The following is a 19,263-nucleotide window of genomic DNA, read 5'->3' on the forward strand; positions in this document are numbered from 1 at the left end:
TGGGGCTACCCTTTTGTTCTGATGGAATGTCGTAGGGAGATGCACAGTGAGGGGGAAGCGCCGTGAGTGCGTGCACTCATTTCTCAGTGCTTCCCATCGTTTTCAGTTCCTTGTCTTCCACCCCAAGAGACCCACAGAAATAGAAAGATTAAGGAAGTCTGCATAATTGTTTACATTTTGGTATAATGACAACAGCCAGTTTACAGTGCAATAAAAATGATTAATGTAAGTCTTTATCGTAGGCTACTTAAAGTATTGCCTAAGAGAAACGTCGTGGAGACCTTGCTTTAACGTGACCTCCTGTTACCTACTTAATGGTTTGTGTGGTGCTTGAAGACTGTTGTACTCCTAGCCACTCTAAAGTGTGTATATACTGTCTACTGCATTATTGATGTTTTTTATTCTTACAACAAGACCTTTCTTCAAAATGCAAAGGGAGATTCCCACCCAGGCATTGACTGTTACAACTGTTCCATTTTGGTGGAGTTGAGTTTCCAGGTTGTATTCTGTAGGAAATCTTGCACTGAGTCTATGTTGCCTCTGTTTCTCGCCTTGTCAGCAAAAGTTAAGTTTAAAAAGTGCTTTAAGAATGTATTTTTAGCCCTACCCGGTTTGGCTCAGTGGATAGAGCGTCAGCCTGCGGACTGAAAGGTCCCCGTTTTGATTCCGGTCAAGGGCATGTACCTGGGTTGTGGGCACATCCCCAGTAGGAGGTGTGTAGGAGGCAGCTGATCGATGTTTCTCTCTCATCGATGTTTCTAACTCTCTATCCCTCTCCCTTCCTCTCTGTAAAATATCAATAAAATATATTAAAAAAAAGAATGTATTTTTATTCTTACAAAGTCTTGGTCTCTCTCTCTCTCCCCCCTCTCGTTTCCTCGTTTCTCTCCTCCTTCCTTCTCCCCTCCTTCCTCTTTCTCTCCCTTTCCTCCTCTACTTTCCATTTCTCTCTCTTTCCCTTCTCTCTCTTTCTCTCCTCTTTTTTTTTTTTTAATTCTTACTTGGGTTGGAGAATTTAATATATTTTTAAAAGCTATCTCTTTTTTATTCTCTTGTAAAGTGAGTTATTCTGTTTCTGTTTTATGTAAAGGCATGCATTCTTAGTTTTCCTTGAAATCAATGTAGTATTGACTTTATTGTTTCAAACACCTCGGCGATTACTTCATTATCTCTTCAACAAAGAACCTTTAATGTTGCCTTTGAAATTATAGAACTGTGTGATTTTTTTTTATTAGATACAACTTTCTATGTTAACAAAATTAATTGTGTAATTAAAATTGGGATGTGGCCATTTTGTATATAAAAAGATATTTACAGTTCATATCTTTAGTGCAAGGATACCAGTTATAAATGCAAAATAGCCGAAACCGGTTTGGCTCAGTGGATAGAGCGTCGGCCTGTGGACTGAAAGGTCCCAGGTTCGATTCCGGTCAAGGGCATGTGCCTGGGTTGCGGGCACATCCCCAATAGGAGATGTGCAGGAGGCAGCTGATCGATGTTTCTCTCTCATCGATGTTTCTAACTCTCTATCTCTCTCCCTTCCTCTCTGTAAAAAATCAATAAAATATATTTTAAAATAAATAAATAAATACAAAATAGTGATAGTTTTTCAAATAAGGTCTGAAATACAAGGATTGGGAAAGTTCTATAGGAACAGATATTGTATAGCTTTTTGGACAATATGGCTTGCTATAGCTATGTGTTTGTGAAGTTATTTTTTACTATTTTAAGATTACAGTTCTTAATAATGTAGAGAAAACTATTTAAATTTTGACATAATGAGACAAAGTTAAATTTAATAGTCAACCAAACTGCAGGCCAGGTTTCACAGCCGATTTTAGCCAATAAATTTTCTATATATGCTAACTATATGGACATTTTAAGTGCATTCCTACCATTTGTGGCTGTTAGTCATATGCCTATCTTGAATTCACAAGATTGGCTTGTAATAATTATTTTTAAGAATTAACATTTGATATTTTTTTAATAATCAGTTATCTTTTCCATGGTTTCATTACTGCCCAGTCAAATATACTATTTCTCAAAGTTATTTTAAATAAATTACATATTACTTGTACAGTATTGGTTTTGATAAAGCAAATCAAGTAGTTTTTAAAAATTAGTATGAGGTTGTTAATCATGTGTGTGATATGATAATTTACGTATGGGATTTTGTTTTCCTGTTTAGAGAAATGAGTCTCTTGAGAATCCTGTTCTATATTTTTTAGAATTTTGGAGTTTGATTTGCAGAGATAATCATCCATTGTTATTATTTTCTATTCTGAAGACTGTGATGCTATGGGATATTGTTAAGTTGCATAATTTCTCTGTGTCTTTTTTTTTTCCATCATAACATGGGGAATAATAATAGAACTTCTTTCTTAGAGTGTAAGACATTTGAATAAAAAATGGGTTTTAAGCATGAAAGTCATACACCTAAAAGACACTCCTAATAATACGAAGTGATTTTAACTAAGTCACATGTACAACCTATTTCATATTAACCCTTTGAGTGCCAACCAATATCCTAGGAACTATGCTAAAATTGCCAAGGCATTTTTGCTGATTTTACAGCAGTTTAGGAAAAAAATTATGAATCGCAAGTACATGAAGTTACATATTCAAAAACTTAAGGAAACCTTTACTACATTGACATATTTAGCAATATCATCATCACTAATGAAAGCAGACTTAGAACTGGACGCCATTTCGAAGCTTTGATAGCGCTCCCGGCACTTTTGGCGAAAGACAGGCGGGCTCCCCAGCACCTTAGGGGTTATCAAAAAATCAACTAGGAAAATAAGATAATGGGAAGGCTTTTAGTCATTGTTTTGTTTTGTTTTTCTCTTTAGAATGTTTGTCAGTTGAGTATGTCTCTCTGCATAACGCTCGCTTGGTGACTGGGTGTCGTATGTTCAATAGTTGAGAACATATATTGCAAAGGTTGCCGAAGCGTCGGCAAAGATTGTTTAGCCTCAAATACTATGAAACTAATAAGATGGAGAGAAGCACCTCCCCTTCTTAATGGGCACTGATGCCGAAGCCCTGTGAGTGTGTGTGCTGCGGCTCCTCCCGTCCAGCCGGCCGCGCTGCTCTCCCAGCTGCCCTGCCAGACAGCGGGCTGGCCTGGAGGCGAGCACTGGCCTGCCTGGGAGCTCAGCCTCCGGCAGCCCCCCCTGAGTGCAGAGTCTCCGGAGAGAGTGCCTGATGCAAACCCCCGCCCCCTTCCCTGATGGTTTCAGAAGCCCCTCCACCTTGGAGTTCCCTCCCTCCCTGTGTGGCCTGTCTAAGGGCGTTGGAGGAGGCCACTGGGTACTCTCGTGATCAGGGTTTGAAAGTCGGCACAGAGTTCCAGCTCCCTGTGCCTGAGCTCTGCTAGCTGGGTGAGAAGAGGGCGCTGTGGTTGGGAGTAGCCATCGCTCCAGTCTCCTCTTTGCTTCGCAGCTGACACCTGGCCCCGATGCTGCGTCTTTCCCAGAAGCTTGGCCGGTATTTTACTGTCATGGCCTTGGGAGCTCCATGGCTGAACAGTTTCCAGGTATTCAGGGAGCTCTGTCTCATCCACAGCTCACCATCCTGTGGTTGTGGTAAATCTTGAGATTTAAAGGAAAAGCAGATAAAATTACTAATCAACCATAGATTGCCTCGGGAGGCAAAAAGCATTCAAACCCTTAGAGCATTGTTTCTCAACCTTCCTAATGTCGCGACTCTTTAATACAGTTCCTCATGTTGTGGTGACCCCTAATTTCACTGTTACAAATTGAACATAATGAAAGCATAGTGATGAATCACAAAAACAATATGTAATTCTATATGTGTTTTCCGATGGTCTTAGGCGACCCCTGTGAAAGGGTCGTTCGACCCCCAAAGGGGCCGCGACCCACAGGTTGAGAACCGCTGCCTTAGAGGCTTTCCCTGGGAAATGGACGGTGCTGTTTCAACAGGAAAAAAGCGATAGGGATTTGCTGGTAGTTCAGTGCAGCCTGTGTCTGGATCTCCCTGTAACCGGTGTTTTTTGTTTTTTTTTTCTTTTTCTTTTTTTTTTTGATCTGACTTTGACAACAGGGTTCCCTTCCGTCTCCGTCTCCAGCCTTTTCCTGGGCTCTGCATTGAACTCTTGGCACTGGGTGTTGCCCTGGTCAACCCTTAGGCAGGTACATCCTGAGAACAAAACACTTTCCCCTCCGTGTGGCTAGAGCCATCGCATTTCCAGCCTCCTGGAGTAAATGAAGCTCCGAGGGGTTACCTGATACCCACTTAGACCTCGGTCCTGCGAGACCCGAGATCCTGCCAGGACTTTACACTTACTGTGCAGAAAGACAAACATCTGCCTCTCCACGTCAGATTTCCCTGCGTTTTCTATAGTGTCTTCCTAATTACTTCTGCTTGAAGCAGCTTCCTCAGTTCTCTTTCTCTTTGCATAGCACCGTCTATTTGTTTTCCCAAACCGCCCAACTTTCTGAGAATTTTAAACACAATTTCTCAGCTTAAATTTATTTATTTATTGCTTGAATCTATTTCACCATTGCCCTCAACATTCTTTCCCTTCTCCTTAGTAATCCCTCGGCAAAACCCTGTCCGTAGATACACCTGTTTCGTGACTGTTACTTGGCTCTGAAACATGGTTCAAGAGGAAAACATTTAACCACGCTGACTCTCAGTCCTGAGGCACAATATATTTTGGCCTCCATCCTAGGTAACTGCCCTGCTACCTAAGTTAAGGGTTTTTCCATCAGTGAAACGCAGCCATTGGTTGAGACACAGCCAATTAATTTGAGGGGTGACAATCTACATTACTGATGAAGAGAAACAGTCAGTGTATATTACACATAGGGATAGTAAGTATTGTTCATGAAACTTTTGTTCCAGATTAAATGCATAAATTGTGTGCCAGTTCACAACATTAAAAAATGTGTCTTGCTCTGGCCAATGTGGCTCAGTTGGTTGGCATCATCCCAGGCACCAAGGGGTTGCCAGTTAGATACCGTGTCAGGGTACATGTCCAGGTTTGGGCTTGATCCATAGTAGGGGGCATGCAGGAGGCAGCTGATTGATATTTCTCTCTTAAATTGATGTTTCTCTAGCCCTCTCCCTTACTCTCTCTCTAAAATCAATAAAAAAAATCTTTAAAAATATTTCTTATTGGAAATTTGAGTCAGTAATTCAAAACACCAATATAGTCATTTTTAAATTTTACACCTACTCTCTGCTCAAATCTCTAATCCACCTTCTTCACTTAGCAGATAAGTTTGCATCAGATTTCAGTGACAAACTGAAGCTGAAGAGAACTTGTTTATCTTTCCACCACCCACTGCAACAGACTACCAACAACTGTACCATATACTTTGGCCTCCATCCTTTATAACGGGTGAGCTTTCTCTGCTCCTACTCAAGGCAACCTCTCCATTAATACACTGGGTCCCATGACCTTTTTCTTCCTCAAGATCTTTGTCCATGAAATTAAACTTCTGTCTCTTACATCATTAATTATACACTCTTGCCTAGATCATTCCCAATAATAAATAAACAGCAATGCTTTATAGAAATAATAGTTAACATGGATATAGTAGTTATCATGTGCCATATCCTGTGATAAAAACTGTACATATGTTAATTCTTTTTATCCTTACCCAAATTAGAAACTATCATTCCCATTTTATGGATGAGGAAACTGAGACACAGCATGTTAAGCTGAGGGTGGCAGTACTCGGGAATAATAGAATCAATATTTGAACTACGTCGGCTGATGCCAGAATTTATGTTCTTAACCACTATGCAATTTGCTTCTCTCATGTGAATAAAACTTGTTGACTTCAAGATGTTCTTCAACTATTGCCTCATTTTCTCTGGTTCTTTTTATAGAAAAACCTAGCAGATGGCATGATACTTTCTATAGAGAACCCTAAAGACTCCTCCAAAAAAACTACTGAACTGATAAATGAATTCAGTAAAATGGCAGGATACATACTAAATATCCAGAAATTGGCTGCATTTGTATGCACCAATAATGAACTATCAGAAAGGAAAATTAAGAAAACAATCCCATTTACAATTGTATAAAAAATACCTTGAAATAAATTTAACCAAGGATGTAAAAGACCTGTACTTGGAAAATTATAAAACACTGAAGAAAGAAATGGAAGAAAATACAAATAAGTGGAAATGTATACCATGTTCATGGAAAGGAAGTATTATCATTAAAATGTCCATACTCCACAAAGCAATCTATAGTTTCAATGCAATTCCTATCAAGATACCAATGGCATATTTCACAGAACTAGAACAAATATTCCAACCACAAAAGACCCCAAATAGCCATAACAATCTTGAGAAAGAAAAGTAACATTGGAGGAATCATGCTACCTGATATCAAACTGTACTACAAGGCCATAGTAATCGAAACAGCATAGTACTGGCATAAAAACAAACATATAAGTCAATGGAAAAGAATGAGCCCAGATATAAAAGCCACTTATTTATGGTCAATTAAATATTTGATAAAGGAGGCAAGAGTATACAATAGGATAAAAATAATCTATTCAATAAATAATGTTGGAAAAATTGAACAGCTATGCAGAAAAAATGAAATTAGACCACCTTCTTATACCATACACAAGAATAAACTCAAAATGGATTAAAGACAATTGTAAGACTCAAAACCATAAACATTTTAGAAGAAAACAGGCAGTAAAATCTTATATATTTCTTGTAGCAGTATTTTTCTGATATGTCTCTCTGGGCAATGGCCACAAGAGAAAAAATAAACAAATGGGACTACATCAAACTAAAAACCTTTTGCACAACAAAGGAAACCATCAACAAAATGAAAAGACAATCCACTGAATGGGAGAACGTATTCACCAATGATACATCTGACAAGGAGTTAATATTCAAAATGTATAAAGAACTTATAAAACAACACCAGGAAACCAAACAATCCAATTAGAAAATGGGCAAAGAACATACGGATGGCCAGACAATAGACATATGAAAAGATGCTCAATGTCACTAATCATCAGAGAAAAGCAATTAAAGCTGCGATGAGGTGTTACCGCCCTCCTGTCAGAATGGCTGCCATCAACAAACAACTAGCGTTGGCTGAGAATTCGGAGGGGAGGAAACCCTTGTGCTCTGCTGGTGGCGGGAACGCAGTTGGCGCAGCCCCTGTGGAAAACAGCATGGGGTTTCCTCAAAAAATAAAAAATGGAGCTGCCTTATGACCAAGCAGTTCCACCTCTGATTATATATCTGAAGAAAACAAAAACCAAGAATATATGCACCCCGTGTTCATGGCAGCGTTATTGGAAACAGCCAAGATTTGGCAGCAGCCCAGTGCCTCCAGGATTTTCTCCCAATAGACTAGCTTCTCACACGTCCACGTTTCAGGCTCTGCTGTTAGGGAAACCAAAGTGTGACAGGTGCAAGGAAGAGTGATCTGAGAAAGAGCTGCCTGCCTTTATTTCCTCACCCCCTTGCGTAGTCCCTCTGTGGCTTTTGGCAATTATGACTTTTCCACCACTACTCCCCCAAAACTCAATTTTTCATCATCACCAATGACTTCTTCATATCTGATTCTAGGGTCAGGTTTTAAGCCCTACTCTTACTTGATTTTTCAAGTAAGTTAATACGTTCTTCTCTTTGACAAACTATCTTCCCCGGGTTTATGGGACACCACGTTCATAGAACGTTCCTCCTCACTCTAGGAGAAACGGGTTCCTCTCTCCCTCCTGACTCTTGCGGGACCTCAGGGATCTATCTTCACTCATTTTCTAGTGTTCTCTTTTAGTCTCTAAGTTTTAAATAAAAAACCTTAACTTGGAATACGATAGACACCTCAAACTTTGCATGCCCAATAAAAACCCTTGTTGCTTAACCCAAACCAGTTCCTCTCCAAATTTATCCCATTCATTCAATTATTCACTCATTCACTTCGGTTCACACTAATGCTCAGTCCAAAGTCCTGGGTAGGTATCTTGGGTCTTCTCTTTCTCTCACATCCATCTTCAATCTATCAAGCCCTCCTCTGAGGCCTAACTTCAAGTTATATCACAAATCCGGATTTTATAACTAATTCCATCACTACATTGACAGGGTAAGCCACCATCACCTTTGGCCTGAACGGCTACATCTGCCAGTACTGCCCTGTGCAATCTGTTTTTGTGTAGTGATTTATAAAATGCATAAATCAGACCTTGCCTCCCTCTTCAAAGTGCTTCAATGGCTCTTTATGAACAGATGGGATTAAAATGAAAACTAAACTCTTTAACAAAAGCTATGAGATTTTAAAAAAATCGTTGCTTCTTTTTACCACTTCCTGTGCCAGCACCGCTCACTCCACTCCAGCATCCCCGGCTTCTCTCTGTTCTCTGAACACACCCAGCTTGTCCTGACTCCCAGGGCTTCATGCTTGCTTTCTCTCAGGCTGGAAGGCTTTTCCTCCAGAGCATGGTCCCCTCTGTCGTCCAGGTCTCCAACCAGAGTTCACCGCTCAGGAAATCCTTCCCGCATGGCCTCTACAAAATGCCCATTTCTCAGGCTGCGTTGTTATGGCAGAAATCAGGCTGGGGGGAAGCGACAAACCATACACACTCGGAGATTCAGAAAAGAACTGCTTTATTTGCATGGGTGCTGGCTCAGCGGAGTCCCCTCCAGAGGCTGAGCTCCGAACAAAGCGGGGCTTGGCATTTTATATTCTCCCAGGCTCTTTGTCTCCCCTCCATGGCATATACTTACATTCTACACATTCTTCCTATGTTACATGTTAAGCTTCCGGGTATCTGTTGCAGTTTGGGAGGAGGGCCGTGACCTGAGACAGCAGAAGCTTGACTGGCAGCGGGCTCTGCTGAAGCAGAAGCAGAAGAAGCAAGCGGATTACAGAAGCCGAGGCTCGATCATGGGTCATGGCCATGCCCGCAGGGAGGGGGCTTGCCATCTCAGTGTAACGTAGCGTGGGTGTCAGGACTACTTGGTCTTCCTCAAAGAGGCAGGAAAGAAAACATGTAGCTTCAGGAATCATGCCTTCACCACTGTCCATTGCATGTGCCTGTCTCAGTTAGGAGTGTGGGATGGAAAGGCAAACAAGTAGGGAAGGCGGGCGCTAAAGGGAAAGCTTCAAAAACTACAACACAAACAGTAGGTAGAGGCGAACAGAGCTACTAGTATCTGGAAGAGAAGTCGGGCTGTTTTCCCCCAACACTGGCATACACTCCTGGTTATAAGATATTGCATGGCAGTGCTTTGTCTGAAGGCCATGGAAGCCCCTATCCTTGTCTCATGTTTACTGTGCCATGATGCTAAAAGCCTTACTAGACAGCTCTTGCTATCCTAATGGGAAAGGAATCCCAAAATTACAGGATATCTTTTTCTTTTTCCCAATGGCCATGGCCATCAGAGTAAATTGTGAGAACTGTGTCTATTGCCAACAGAGGGAAATCTGAATAACATAGACAGTTGATCTGGAAACAATTTAAAACCCCAAGCCCAAGAGTTAAATATTCTTGTCCTTGAGATGGGAAAGTAAAACCATTGGAAGCTTGCAAGCCATGAATATCTCACTGAGGACAGAAAACATTGAGATTTGAATGGGTATGTGGGAGAAATACTTGCTTGATATATACTTCTGCCGGAATTTACTGAAATCAAGGGATAAAAACAAGCCATAATGGCCAGGAACTACAGTCTATTTCCTCATGCCCATCAGGTAAGAACCTAATGAAATACACAAAAATAGCCTTAAGCCTTTTTTGTAAAAGTGCCTATTAGATGGCTTCTATAGATGCTATAATAAGGGCTAAACAATGGGGATTGGAGATGTTACCTCTAACTCAAAATGACACTTAAAAAATGAAGAAACTGCATCTTCAGGAAACTTCAAGGCCTGAATTCCTCTAAAATGGGTCTCATGATTTCCTGGGTTTTGTGTCTCTGTCATTGTATTTCAAGATGAGTAAAGAACCCCCTAAAAGGAATTGAGGAGAGGAGCATGTCAGAGATCCTTGGTCAAACTTGGAGAAAACATGGCACCTGCCTGGCCAGCTGCCACCATACGTACCTCCTCCTGTGAACAGATGAGGTTGGAGAACTGTCCCCGGGAGAGGCTGGTGGGGAAAGGCTCAGAGCCCTGGATTCCCCGGGAAGAATGTGTGTGTCACAAGAAGGGCATGTGGCAGAAAAGAAGATGTTCTTTGACTCACCTTAGGTCGTAACTTTGATGCTCATCACTTCCCAGCATCTCTCTGGAGAAAGACAGCCTGACTGTTGGTGCACCGATGACAAAGGGAACGTTGAGTTTGGGCGACATCTGTGTCAAGTGTCCTGGGATGACTACCGAAAGGCCGGCCACCATAAAGGGGAAAAGATGCCATAGCCATACCCATGGTGCCTGCCGTGCCCAAGTCCTTTTTGTCCACCCGTTCTGGGGTGACAGGCATGGGAGGAGGCAGTTCCCCAGTCTCTGCTAGACCTTTGGAACAAACAGTCCAGCAGGTGAGATCAGATCATCATTAGACGATGTAGAAGCCGTTCCAGATACTATCTGGTTGCATGTTGGCTTGAGCAGGAAATAACCTTTCTGGTACATACCTGCCTATTAAGAGTGTTGTCAGCACTTCACTTTTTAATGTTCAGGCAGGCTCCCTATGTTGGGGTTGTTTAGCGGAACAGGTATCTGATGTAACCTTACAGAGACGTGCAAGTGAAGACGAGATCACCAGTTAGGGAAGCGTGTAGCTTATGACACTGACAGGTACACAAGTGCGATGCTTGAAAGCAAAGCAAGAAAAGAACCACTTGTTGAGGCATCAGCCTGCTCAACAGCTGATCGGAGTGTAGACGAAAGGGGCCACGTGCTGACCTGACAAGCTCAGGGGGGGCCTGCATGGCAGTCTTGCAAACTCAGAGACCTACAGTAACCACAAAGGATGGTCTGAAATTAAACTTTAACTGAAAGCAGTGATGGTGGGCAGTTACGTCCTAGGCCGGTATCTTCACTGACAAGGTCAACCTTTACCTTAACTGGCCTATCTGTCTTTCTGCATCTATGATAACACACCCTTGAAATGTCTGGGTGACTTGTAACTTCCCTTTTTCTGGAGCCCCTGGGGCACAACCAAATGTGCTGGGCGCCAGGACAGATACCACAGATTCCTTCATTATCATGTTCATTGATCCTGCACCCACCCAAGTATGTGTCCATCATTTCACTTTTATCCAATCCCAGGGGTTTCCCTGCTTTGCTTTATCCCTCCTCCTTAATCTGTCACCAATGAATTTCATGTAACCCACCTACGTTCCTCCTTTGATTGCGAATGTATAAATACAAATGTAACGCCGCCGTTCTCCGGAGCACTATCTCAATTTGTTGAGATTCTGCTTCCTGGCATATGTCGATAGTTTGGCTCAAATAAACTCACAAAAATTCTTTACAGGTTTCAATGGTTTTTTTACATTAACAGGAGGAAACTACCCCGCATCTAGATGTAGAGGGCATGGGACACAGGGCGGGCTGAAAAGAAAAGACATATCAAGATGAGAAATATTTTTATTTATTTATTTATTTATTTATTTATTTAAATCTTTATGGCTGAAATTATTACATATGTCCTTTTCCCCCCTCACTGACCTCCTCCAGCCCACCCCCTGCCCCTGCCCCAGGCCATCACCACCCCATTGTGTGTCCATGGGCCATCATTCTATGCATACAAGGTCTTTGGCTGATCACCTCCCCCACCCACCCTGCCCCCTCTTCCCTCTGAGATTCCGCAGTCTGAAGGTGAGTGAATCTTGAATAAATAAAATTTGTGGATGTATAACTAATAGTCAATACAAGAATTAACACATATGCATTTATAAATGCTGAACTAAGTAATTCCGTGCCCGGGAGGAACTGCTGGGAAAGCTGCCTCTCTCCTCCTGAGCTAGAGAGACATTGGAGCAGCGGATCCGCCTCTTCCCCCAGCTGATAGGGAGGGACCCCCCTCCCCCAAACCCTGGGAAGAAAGGAGGCTGATGCAGCGGTGAATCAGAGGGAGGTGGGGGTGAGTGGCACCTGGGATCTGGAAGGCAGCCCACTCACACCTGTAGCCTTGGCGCTTGGGCGATGCCCTTTGCACAGACAGCTGCGCACACAGCGCTCCGGGGACATGACAACATCAGGACAAACGCCAGCCTCGCCCGGTGGGAGGAGGCTCCCTCCAAGGGAACCGGGGGGAAGGGTTGGAGGTGATTCTAAGCTGAGGAGGACTGAAAATTCACCCTGTGTCAGGCCTTTGTGACTCGGCTTTTGTCCGGTTACTGTAAGAAGCTATCACTCACACAATAGCCTTTTGTTTTTGTGTGGAAATCACCATGCCTTCCGGGCCTGGGAGAAGTCACCAGGAGACCACACCTCCCTCCCTAAAAGGCCTGTTGGCAGAAGACAGCACATGTGTGAGGGCATCTGAAGATCTAGTGGGGGGAGAGGAAAGCATCGTAACAGTTCTCAAATCACTCGGGAAGTGGGCCGGCCTGGGAGAGCGCCTTTCTGCATTAGACGGTTGTCGGTGGTCAAGGTGTGACTTCAGCGGAATAACTCTGAGTTTGAGAAGTGCAGTGTCTGAATTTGGTATGCGTGTTGCCCAGGCGACAGTGAAAGGCCACGCCTCTGTGGATGGAAGTGAGTTTTTTCCTGAAGGGATGGACGGTCCCACGGTCAATCACGCTGGGCAGAAACTAACCCCAGGTGAGAGAACTGGGGAACCAGCCAGAGGAGGAGGAAGGAGAAACTTCTCTTGCCTGAGAGGCCAGGGATCATTTGGGGCTGGACTTGAAGTTCCCTTCCTGGTCTGGACCATTTCCCTGGGGGTGGAAGTAGCCCTGGGGGGTTGCCCTGGGGGGACAGGAGAGGAGAAGGGCAGGGATTCTGGGATGGCTGTGTTCTGGGCAGCAATGCACTCGTATAGGTTACTCTTAACTGCCACTTTCTGTTACCCCCAAGTTTCCAGCAGTTTTCAAATGGCCAGAACGTCATTGCTACTCTCGGGGGTGCTCCGGGAAGGTGGCGGAGGGCCTCCCGTCACACCTGGGACAGGCGGACAGTTAGAGCAGCCCCTCCTGGGACAGGAGGCCAGAGCGGCAGCAGCAGCAGAGGCCCCCAAAGGAGGAGACAGCGATGGGGGAGAGAATCCAGCCGCCACGCCGAAGGGAAGGGCCTCCCTAAAAGAGCATGTGGATACCTGCCAGGCAACTGGCATCTAGAACCTTCCAGGGCTCCTGGCATCCGGGCTCACATTGGTACAGCGCTCCCTACTGTTGTTCCAAGTGATTAGTTCGGTTATTATTTATTGCCCTCTGTGTCCTAAATAATATTCTAAACGTGATTCTGAGTTGCCTTCTCTCAGCAGAGCTCATTTTGTGAAACAAGAAGGACTGTTCAAACCAATCTTTTACTTGTTTGTAAGCTTCTGTTCATCAAGTGCCATTTTCACTCCTAGCACCTTTGCTGCAGACATCGTGTAGTGGCTCCGGTTGTATTTCTAGGTGCGTTTGAGGAGACTCAGTGGCCACACCACTGCGCAGGTCAGCGCTGCGGTGAGTGGGCGAGTGGGGAGCCCGGCACCTGGTGCACCCCGTGGGCCAGACAGCTGGGCTCAGTGGGCCAGGGGTCAGCCCGCCTCCTGAGGCCCTTGGCCCAGCTTCCTCCCAGACACGGAGAACTCTTCTTACGGATCCCGTTCGCTTTCTGCTGAAAACTGTACAACTCACCTGCATTCCTGAAGTTTTGTAGTTTCGCATAAAATCACTTCCCATTTTTGATCCTTTATTATTGCTGCTCTTTTGCCTCAAACTAAGAAAATAACAGGGAAAATAAGGTTTTTTTCTATATTTTAGGTAGTGATTTCAATTGACTGCATTTGGGGGTTAGGGTATTAAAGACATTTCAGAAAAACTTTTATGCTGTATGATGGCTCATAATGACTTAAAATTAATTCCAGTTTTAATTATATTCAAACTGAAGCTCATGTTTGTTTGTTTTTTAATACTTTTTAAATGATTTCAGCGAGGAAAGGAGAGGGAGAGAGAGCTAGAAACATCAATAATGAGAGAGAATCATAAATGAGCTGCCTCCTGCACGCCCCACACCAGGGATTGAGCCCACAACCCGGGCATGTGCCCTGACCGGGAATCGAACTGTGACCTCCTGGTTTATAGGTCCATGCCAACCACTGAGCCATGCCACACCAGCCCAGTGGCCAGGCTGAAGCTCCTGTTTTAAATACATTTGCAAACACTCATTTAACATTTACATGAAAAAGAGAAAAGCAATTTAAATTTATCTCCAAGTCATATTAGAAACATCAATTAATCCCAGGTGAGAACTGGGGAACCAGCCAGAGAAGGAGGAAGAAGAAACTTAACTGCCTGTAAAAATTCTTTTCTAGATTATAAAAAATGCCTGGCTTTTTACTAAGACTTAGACCAGTGGTTCTCAACCTGTGGGTCGCGACCCCTTTGGCAGTCAAAGGACTCTTTCACAGGGGTCGCCTAAAACCATTCTGCATATCAGATATTTACATTATGATTCTTAACAGTAGCAACATTACAGTTATGAAGTAGCAACGAAAATAATTTTATGGTTGGGTCACAACATGAGGAACTGTATTTAAAGGGCCAGAAGGTTGAGAACCACTGACTTAGACTAATATTCTCATGATGGGCAAATACACAGGCAATTTTAAGATAATTACTAATACTATATCCAGTTATTATTTATTATTTATACTGCATCTAGAATTTTGCAATGCAAATAAAAGTATTCCAAATGTTCTTTATTTAATTACTTCTGGAGTATATTTTTGATAACTTTTATTTTGTAGCAGCAAAAAAATGAAAGCTTAGCAGTGGTTCTCAACCTTCTGGCCCTTTAAATACAGTTCCTCATGTTGTGACCCAACCATAAAATTATTTTCGTTGCTACTTCATAACTGTAATGTTGCTACTGTGATGAATCGTCATGTAAATATCTGATATGCAGGATGGTCTTAGGCGACCTCTGTGAAAGAGTTGTTTGACTGCCAAAGGGGTGGAGACCCACAGGTTGAGAACCGCTGGCTTAGGGTATAGTCAATAGGTTTAACATGGAGTTAATGAGCTTAACAATCTTCTTAATTACACAGCACAGATGAAACAAGGAGCTGATAGCTATCTTAGAGTTTTAGTCACTGGGAAGACAAAAATAATCAGGTCAGGCTCACTCTAGTAGATAACATTAAAATTACTGAAAACTAGGACTACTTAGAATGAAGAGAAACATTTTGAAGTATTTTATTCCTTCAATATTAAGGGAAAGCAGCGTCAACGCATAAACACGATCATTAATGAAACTGCGTTCATTACCTCACCCAACGTGGTCACTCTCTAACTGTAGTTATGTAACAGGTATGTAGGAATGTATAGGGTATAAAAAACCCTCACATTTAATTAGCTAACCAAGAATTAAAAATAAGAATAAACGAACACAGCTTTTAGTCTAAGATATTAATAGTTTCATAAATGAGCACGTTACAGGCAGCAGCAGTACCAGTTCCCCTCCTCACTGGCCTTGACCATAGAGGTGTGGCAGGTGCTAATGGCTGGCCAGGCCTGCAGCGTGTCCCCAGAAATAAAACCCACTGAGAGAGAGAAAAGAAACAAATGCCAGAGGCTGACGCACATGAAAAAGAGCACTGAAACCATTGAGAGCTAGACTATGAAATTGCACATCCCGTCCTCAGAATTCCTTAGTTCTCCTCTTTCCATGATCCCCCTATAAAAGCCCGTTGCCTACCCTGAGATATTAAGATGGCTGTTAAGCCATGAGCCTGTCATCTTCTCAGGGAGTCGGCACCTGAATAAATCACTTTCCTTCTATCAGCACCTGTGTCCTGTGTTTGGCTGCGTGGTGGCAGGCAAAAGAACCTGAGGGTCCTTAGGGCTGGTTCCCGTTAGAACCCTTTTTATAGCTCGAGTGGATGATTCTTCATCTCTTCCAGGATGAAATTTCACTCCTCAGCCTGGTTTGTCTCCAGCTTCTTTCTAACCTAATTCCTAGCCACAGGAGCTGGTTCTGAAGACACTCTCTTGTTTCCAGGGCATGGAAAGTCCTCACCAGACTCTCCACAGCTTTGCTGATGCTGTTGCCTTTGCCTGGAACACACCTGCCCTTTTTCTCTGCTGACTCTTACCTGAGCATTATTTCTCAGAGTTCAGAAGGCGGAAGGTCCAAAATCTAGGTGCAGACTGATTTGATTTTTGATGAGACCTCTCTGCCTTCTCTTTGTGTCTACACCTGAGAGGGAGGGTGGGAAGGTAGGAAGGAGAGATGGGGGATAGAGAGAGAGGGAGATAAAGAAAGAGAAAGAGGAGGGTGGCTTTCCGTTCTCTGGTGTGCCATCTCATAAGGACACTAATCCCATCAGGTCATGGCCCCACCATTATGATCTTTCTTAAACTTAATGACTGCATTATAGGCCCTATCTCCAAATACAGTTATATTGGGGGTTAGGGCTTCCACGTATAAATTTAAGGGGACACAATTTAGTTCCCGGAAACCATCACCTATGTTCTAGGAAAGCCACAATCTACTTGTGCTCCTAAAGGCTGGCTGGGCCAGAGGAAACTCTGAGAGGCATTCCCGGAGGTTCTGGGTGAAGGTGAAGGTTTGGAGGATGGGAGGTGCAATGGTGGGCACGGAGAGAAATTCTAAAAGCTTTTCCTGAGAGCGGAAGTGCTCTTCTATGCAGAGGCCTCCAGAGGGGAGCTGGAATCTCTTGATGGAGGCCTTGAGCATTTGAGAGATGGGCTGGGAAGGCTGACCACGTCTGAGTCCTGAGAGCTGAGGCCTGTGAGCTTCAGGGAATTCCAACACTTCAGCAATGAGCCTACTGAGGTGCCGAGGCTGGGATGAACGAAGGCGTAGCACCTGCCCGGGTTAATCCGGACCACCCGAGGGTTCTGACCTGGGAACTTGCACTTGGACTTTGAGGGGCAGCCACCCATCCTAGAAGGAGTTCCTTCTGAATCTTGCAGGTGGGGGCTGAGAGGACACGAAATTCAACCGAGGGAGACAAAGGACTAGGGTTGGGAGTCACCGCGCCACTGAAAAGTTTACTGGACGGGGCCATGATGGTGGTCTGGTTCCCTCTCAGACTTGGAGCTGTGCGGGGCAGGAAGTGGGTTTTGCACATTTCCTTTCCACCAGCCCCTTACGCCTGTTTGGTGGATGCGATGGTGGGAAAATGGAATAAGGTTGCTAAGAGAGTCCGGAGGCTCTTAACAAAAGAGGGCCTCTGCACATCCTGTGCCTCAGTTCTTAAGTTGCTAAACCTGTTGCTAACCTTGGCTCGGGGCTGAGCCATAAAAACCCTGGAACACACATGGACCTGACCTGCTTGTAGTTTTCACTCCCCTGGTTCTGCATGCTGAAACTAACCAACCCCTGCTACCCAAGCCAGCCACCGGCCATTTGCATGAAATTACATTTCGCGGTTTCTGCCCGATAAACCCTGCCTTCCCGTTCTTTCCAGCGCGTGGTTTGAGTTGTTATCTTAATCGGCTTCTCTCAGGTTGCAATACTTTTACTCACAGAAATGCTTTTTATGTTTAACACATTTTTTGTTGACAAATGATATTAAATCTATAAGTCTCCTTTAGAGTGAAGGGTTTTATGTAGTAGTTTCCTTTTACCATAAACTGAAAAATTGCTTCTTAGTACAATCCCCGTGTAATTACTAAATCACTCGTTCACATACATATGAGAAAGACACCTTCTTTCTTAGAAGGCTCCTAGGGCCACAGGCTGGGCCCTATGTAATCACGCATGTGCTGGGTGCTTGGAATGGTCAGAGGGCAGAGTTTCCTTCACTTGGGATTAATTCCCGGCATAGCAAACGCCAGCTTCTTCCTGGCGCTGGGGATCATGTTCCTCCCGCTATCAGGGCGTCCGATTGGGGAGGAACAGCGTGTGTCCTGAGCCGGCAGGCAAGCCCAGAACTTCCCCCGGAGTCCAGGGAGGGCCGCGCTCCCCGCGCCCAGGAGCGCCCTGCGGGTGGGGGTGGGGTGGGGTGGGGAGAGGGACCCGCCGGGTTGGGCTGCGCAGTGGGAAGAGCGCGGCGTCGGCGGGGAGGACCCGCCCGCCCAGGGGAGGCGGGGCGCCGGCTGCGCCGCGGGGCACGAGGGCGTGGGCGCGCGGGCCGGGACCCGCTCGTGGGGCCGCTCTCCCGGGAGCCAGCTTGGCGCGGCCGCCGGGAAGCGCAGGGCAGGCTCGGGCACCTCCCCGCGGGGATCAAACTTGAGAAATAACGAGCGGGGCGGCGCGGCGTCTCCGTCTCCGGGCCAGTCCCGTCTCCGCAGCGCACTCGCTCCAGGCAGACCCGCCGAGAGGCCGGACGACCGCACACCTGCCGCCGCCGCCACCGCCGCCGCAGCCCACGCTCCCGCCCGCCCGCCCCCCCGATGGCAGCCGCCGGCCCCCCGAGCTCCCTGCGCGGGGCGCCCTGCAGGCTGCTGCTGGCCCTCGCGGTGAGTGGGGGCCCGGGCGGGCGGGCGGCGAGGGAGCCCCGAGGGGAAGGGGGTGGGTCCGCGCCGGTGTCTGCCGAGGAGGGTAGGGGGCGCAGCACCCGAAGGATGGTGAGCTGCTGGGCGCTGTTTAGCTCCGTCCTCGGAGGGGAGGGCAAACCCTGACCTGGGCCCGAGGCGGAGGATAGAAATGCAGCTCTGGAAGGGAACGCGGACTGAACTTTTTGTTTGGGACCCGATGGGTGGGTGGGTGAGTGGATGGATGGACGGACGGACGATGGGTGGATGGGTGGGTGGATGGATGGGTGGGTGGGTGAGTGGATGGATGGGTGGGTGGATGGATGGACGGACGGACGATGGGTGGGTGGGTGGATGGATGGATGGACGGACGATGGGTGGATGGGTGGATGGGTGGGTGGATGGGTGGATGGGTGGATGGGTGGATGGATGGATGGATGGATGGGTGGGTGGATGGGTGGATGGATGGATGGGTGGGTGGATGGATGGGTGGGTGGGTGGGTGGATGGATGGGTGGGTGGGTGGATGGGTGGGTGGGTGGATGGATGGATGGACGGACGATGGGTGGATGGGTGGATGGGTGGATGGATGGATGGGTGGGTGGGTGGATGGATGGATGGGTGCGTGGGTCACAGCTCCGCTCGCTTCCCTGCACCCCGACGCACGCCCTGCAGCTGGGCAGGGGCTGAGGTTCGCACCCCTCCCTGGGCCTGG

The 19,263-nt window shown here is 45.6% G+C and overlaps 1 protein-coding gene across 1 annotated transcript in view; it reads left to right on the plus strand.

The window, feature by feature from the left end:
* Nucleotides 1–18,468: 18,468 nt before the first annotated feature.
* DSC3 (desmocollin 3) overlaps nt 18,469–19,263 on the plus strand; it is a gene marked incomplete at its 5' end in the record, with an annotated part of 40,643 nt that continues 39,848 nt past the window's right edge. The window contains one exon of the mRNA XM_081097940.1: nt 18,469–18,534. Coding sequence (XP_080954066.1) covers nt 18,469–18,534 — 66 coding nt within the window. The remainder of the gene's footprint in view (nt 18,535–19,263) is intronic.

This window comes from Myotis nattereri (assembly GCF_964212035.1).
Source record: "Myotis nattereri genome assembly, chromosome: 8".
Taxonomy (NCBI): Eukaryota; Metazoa; Chordata; class Mammalia; order Chiroptera; family Vespertilionidae; genus Myotis; species Myotis nattereri.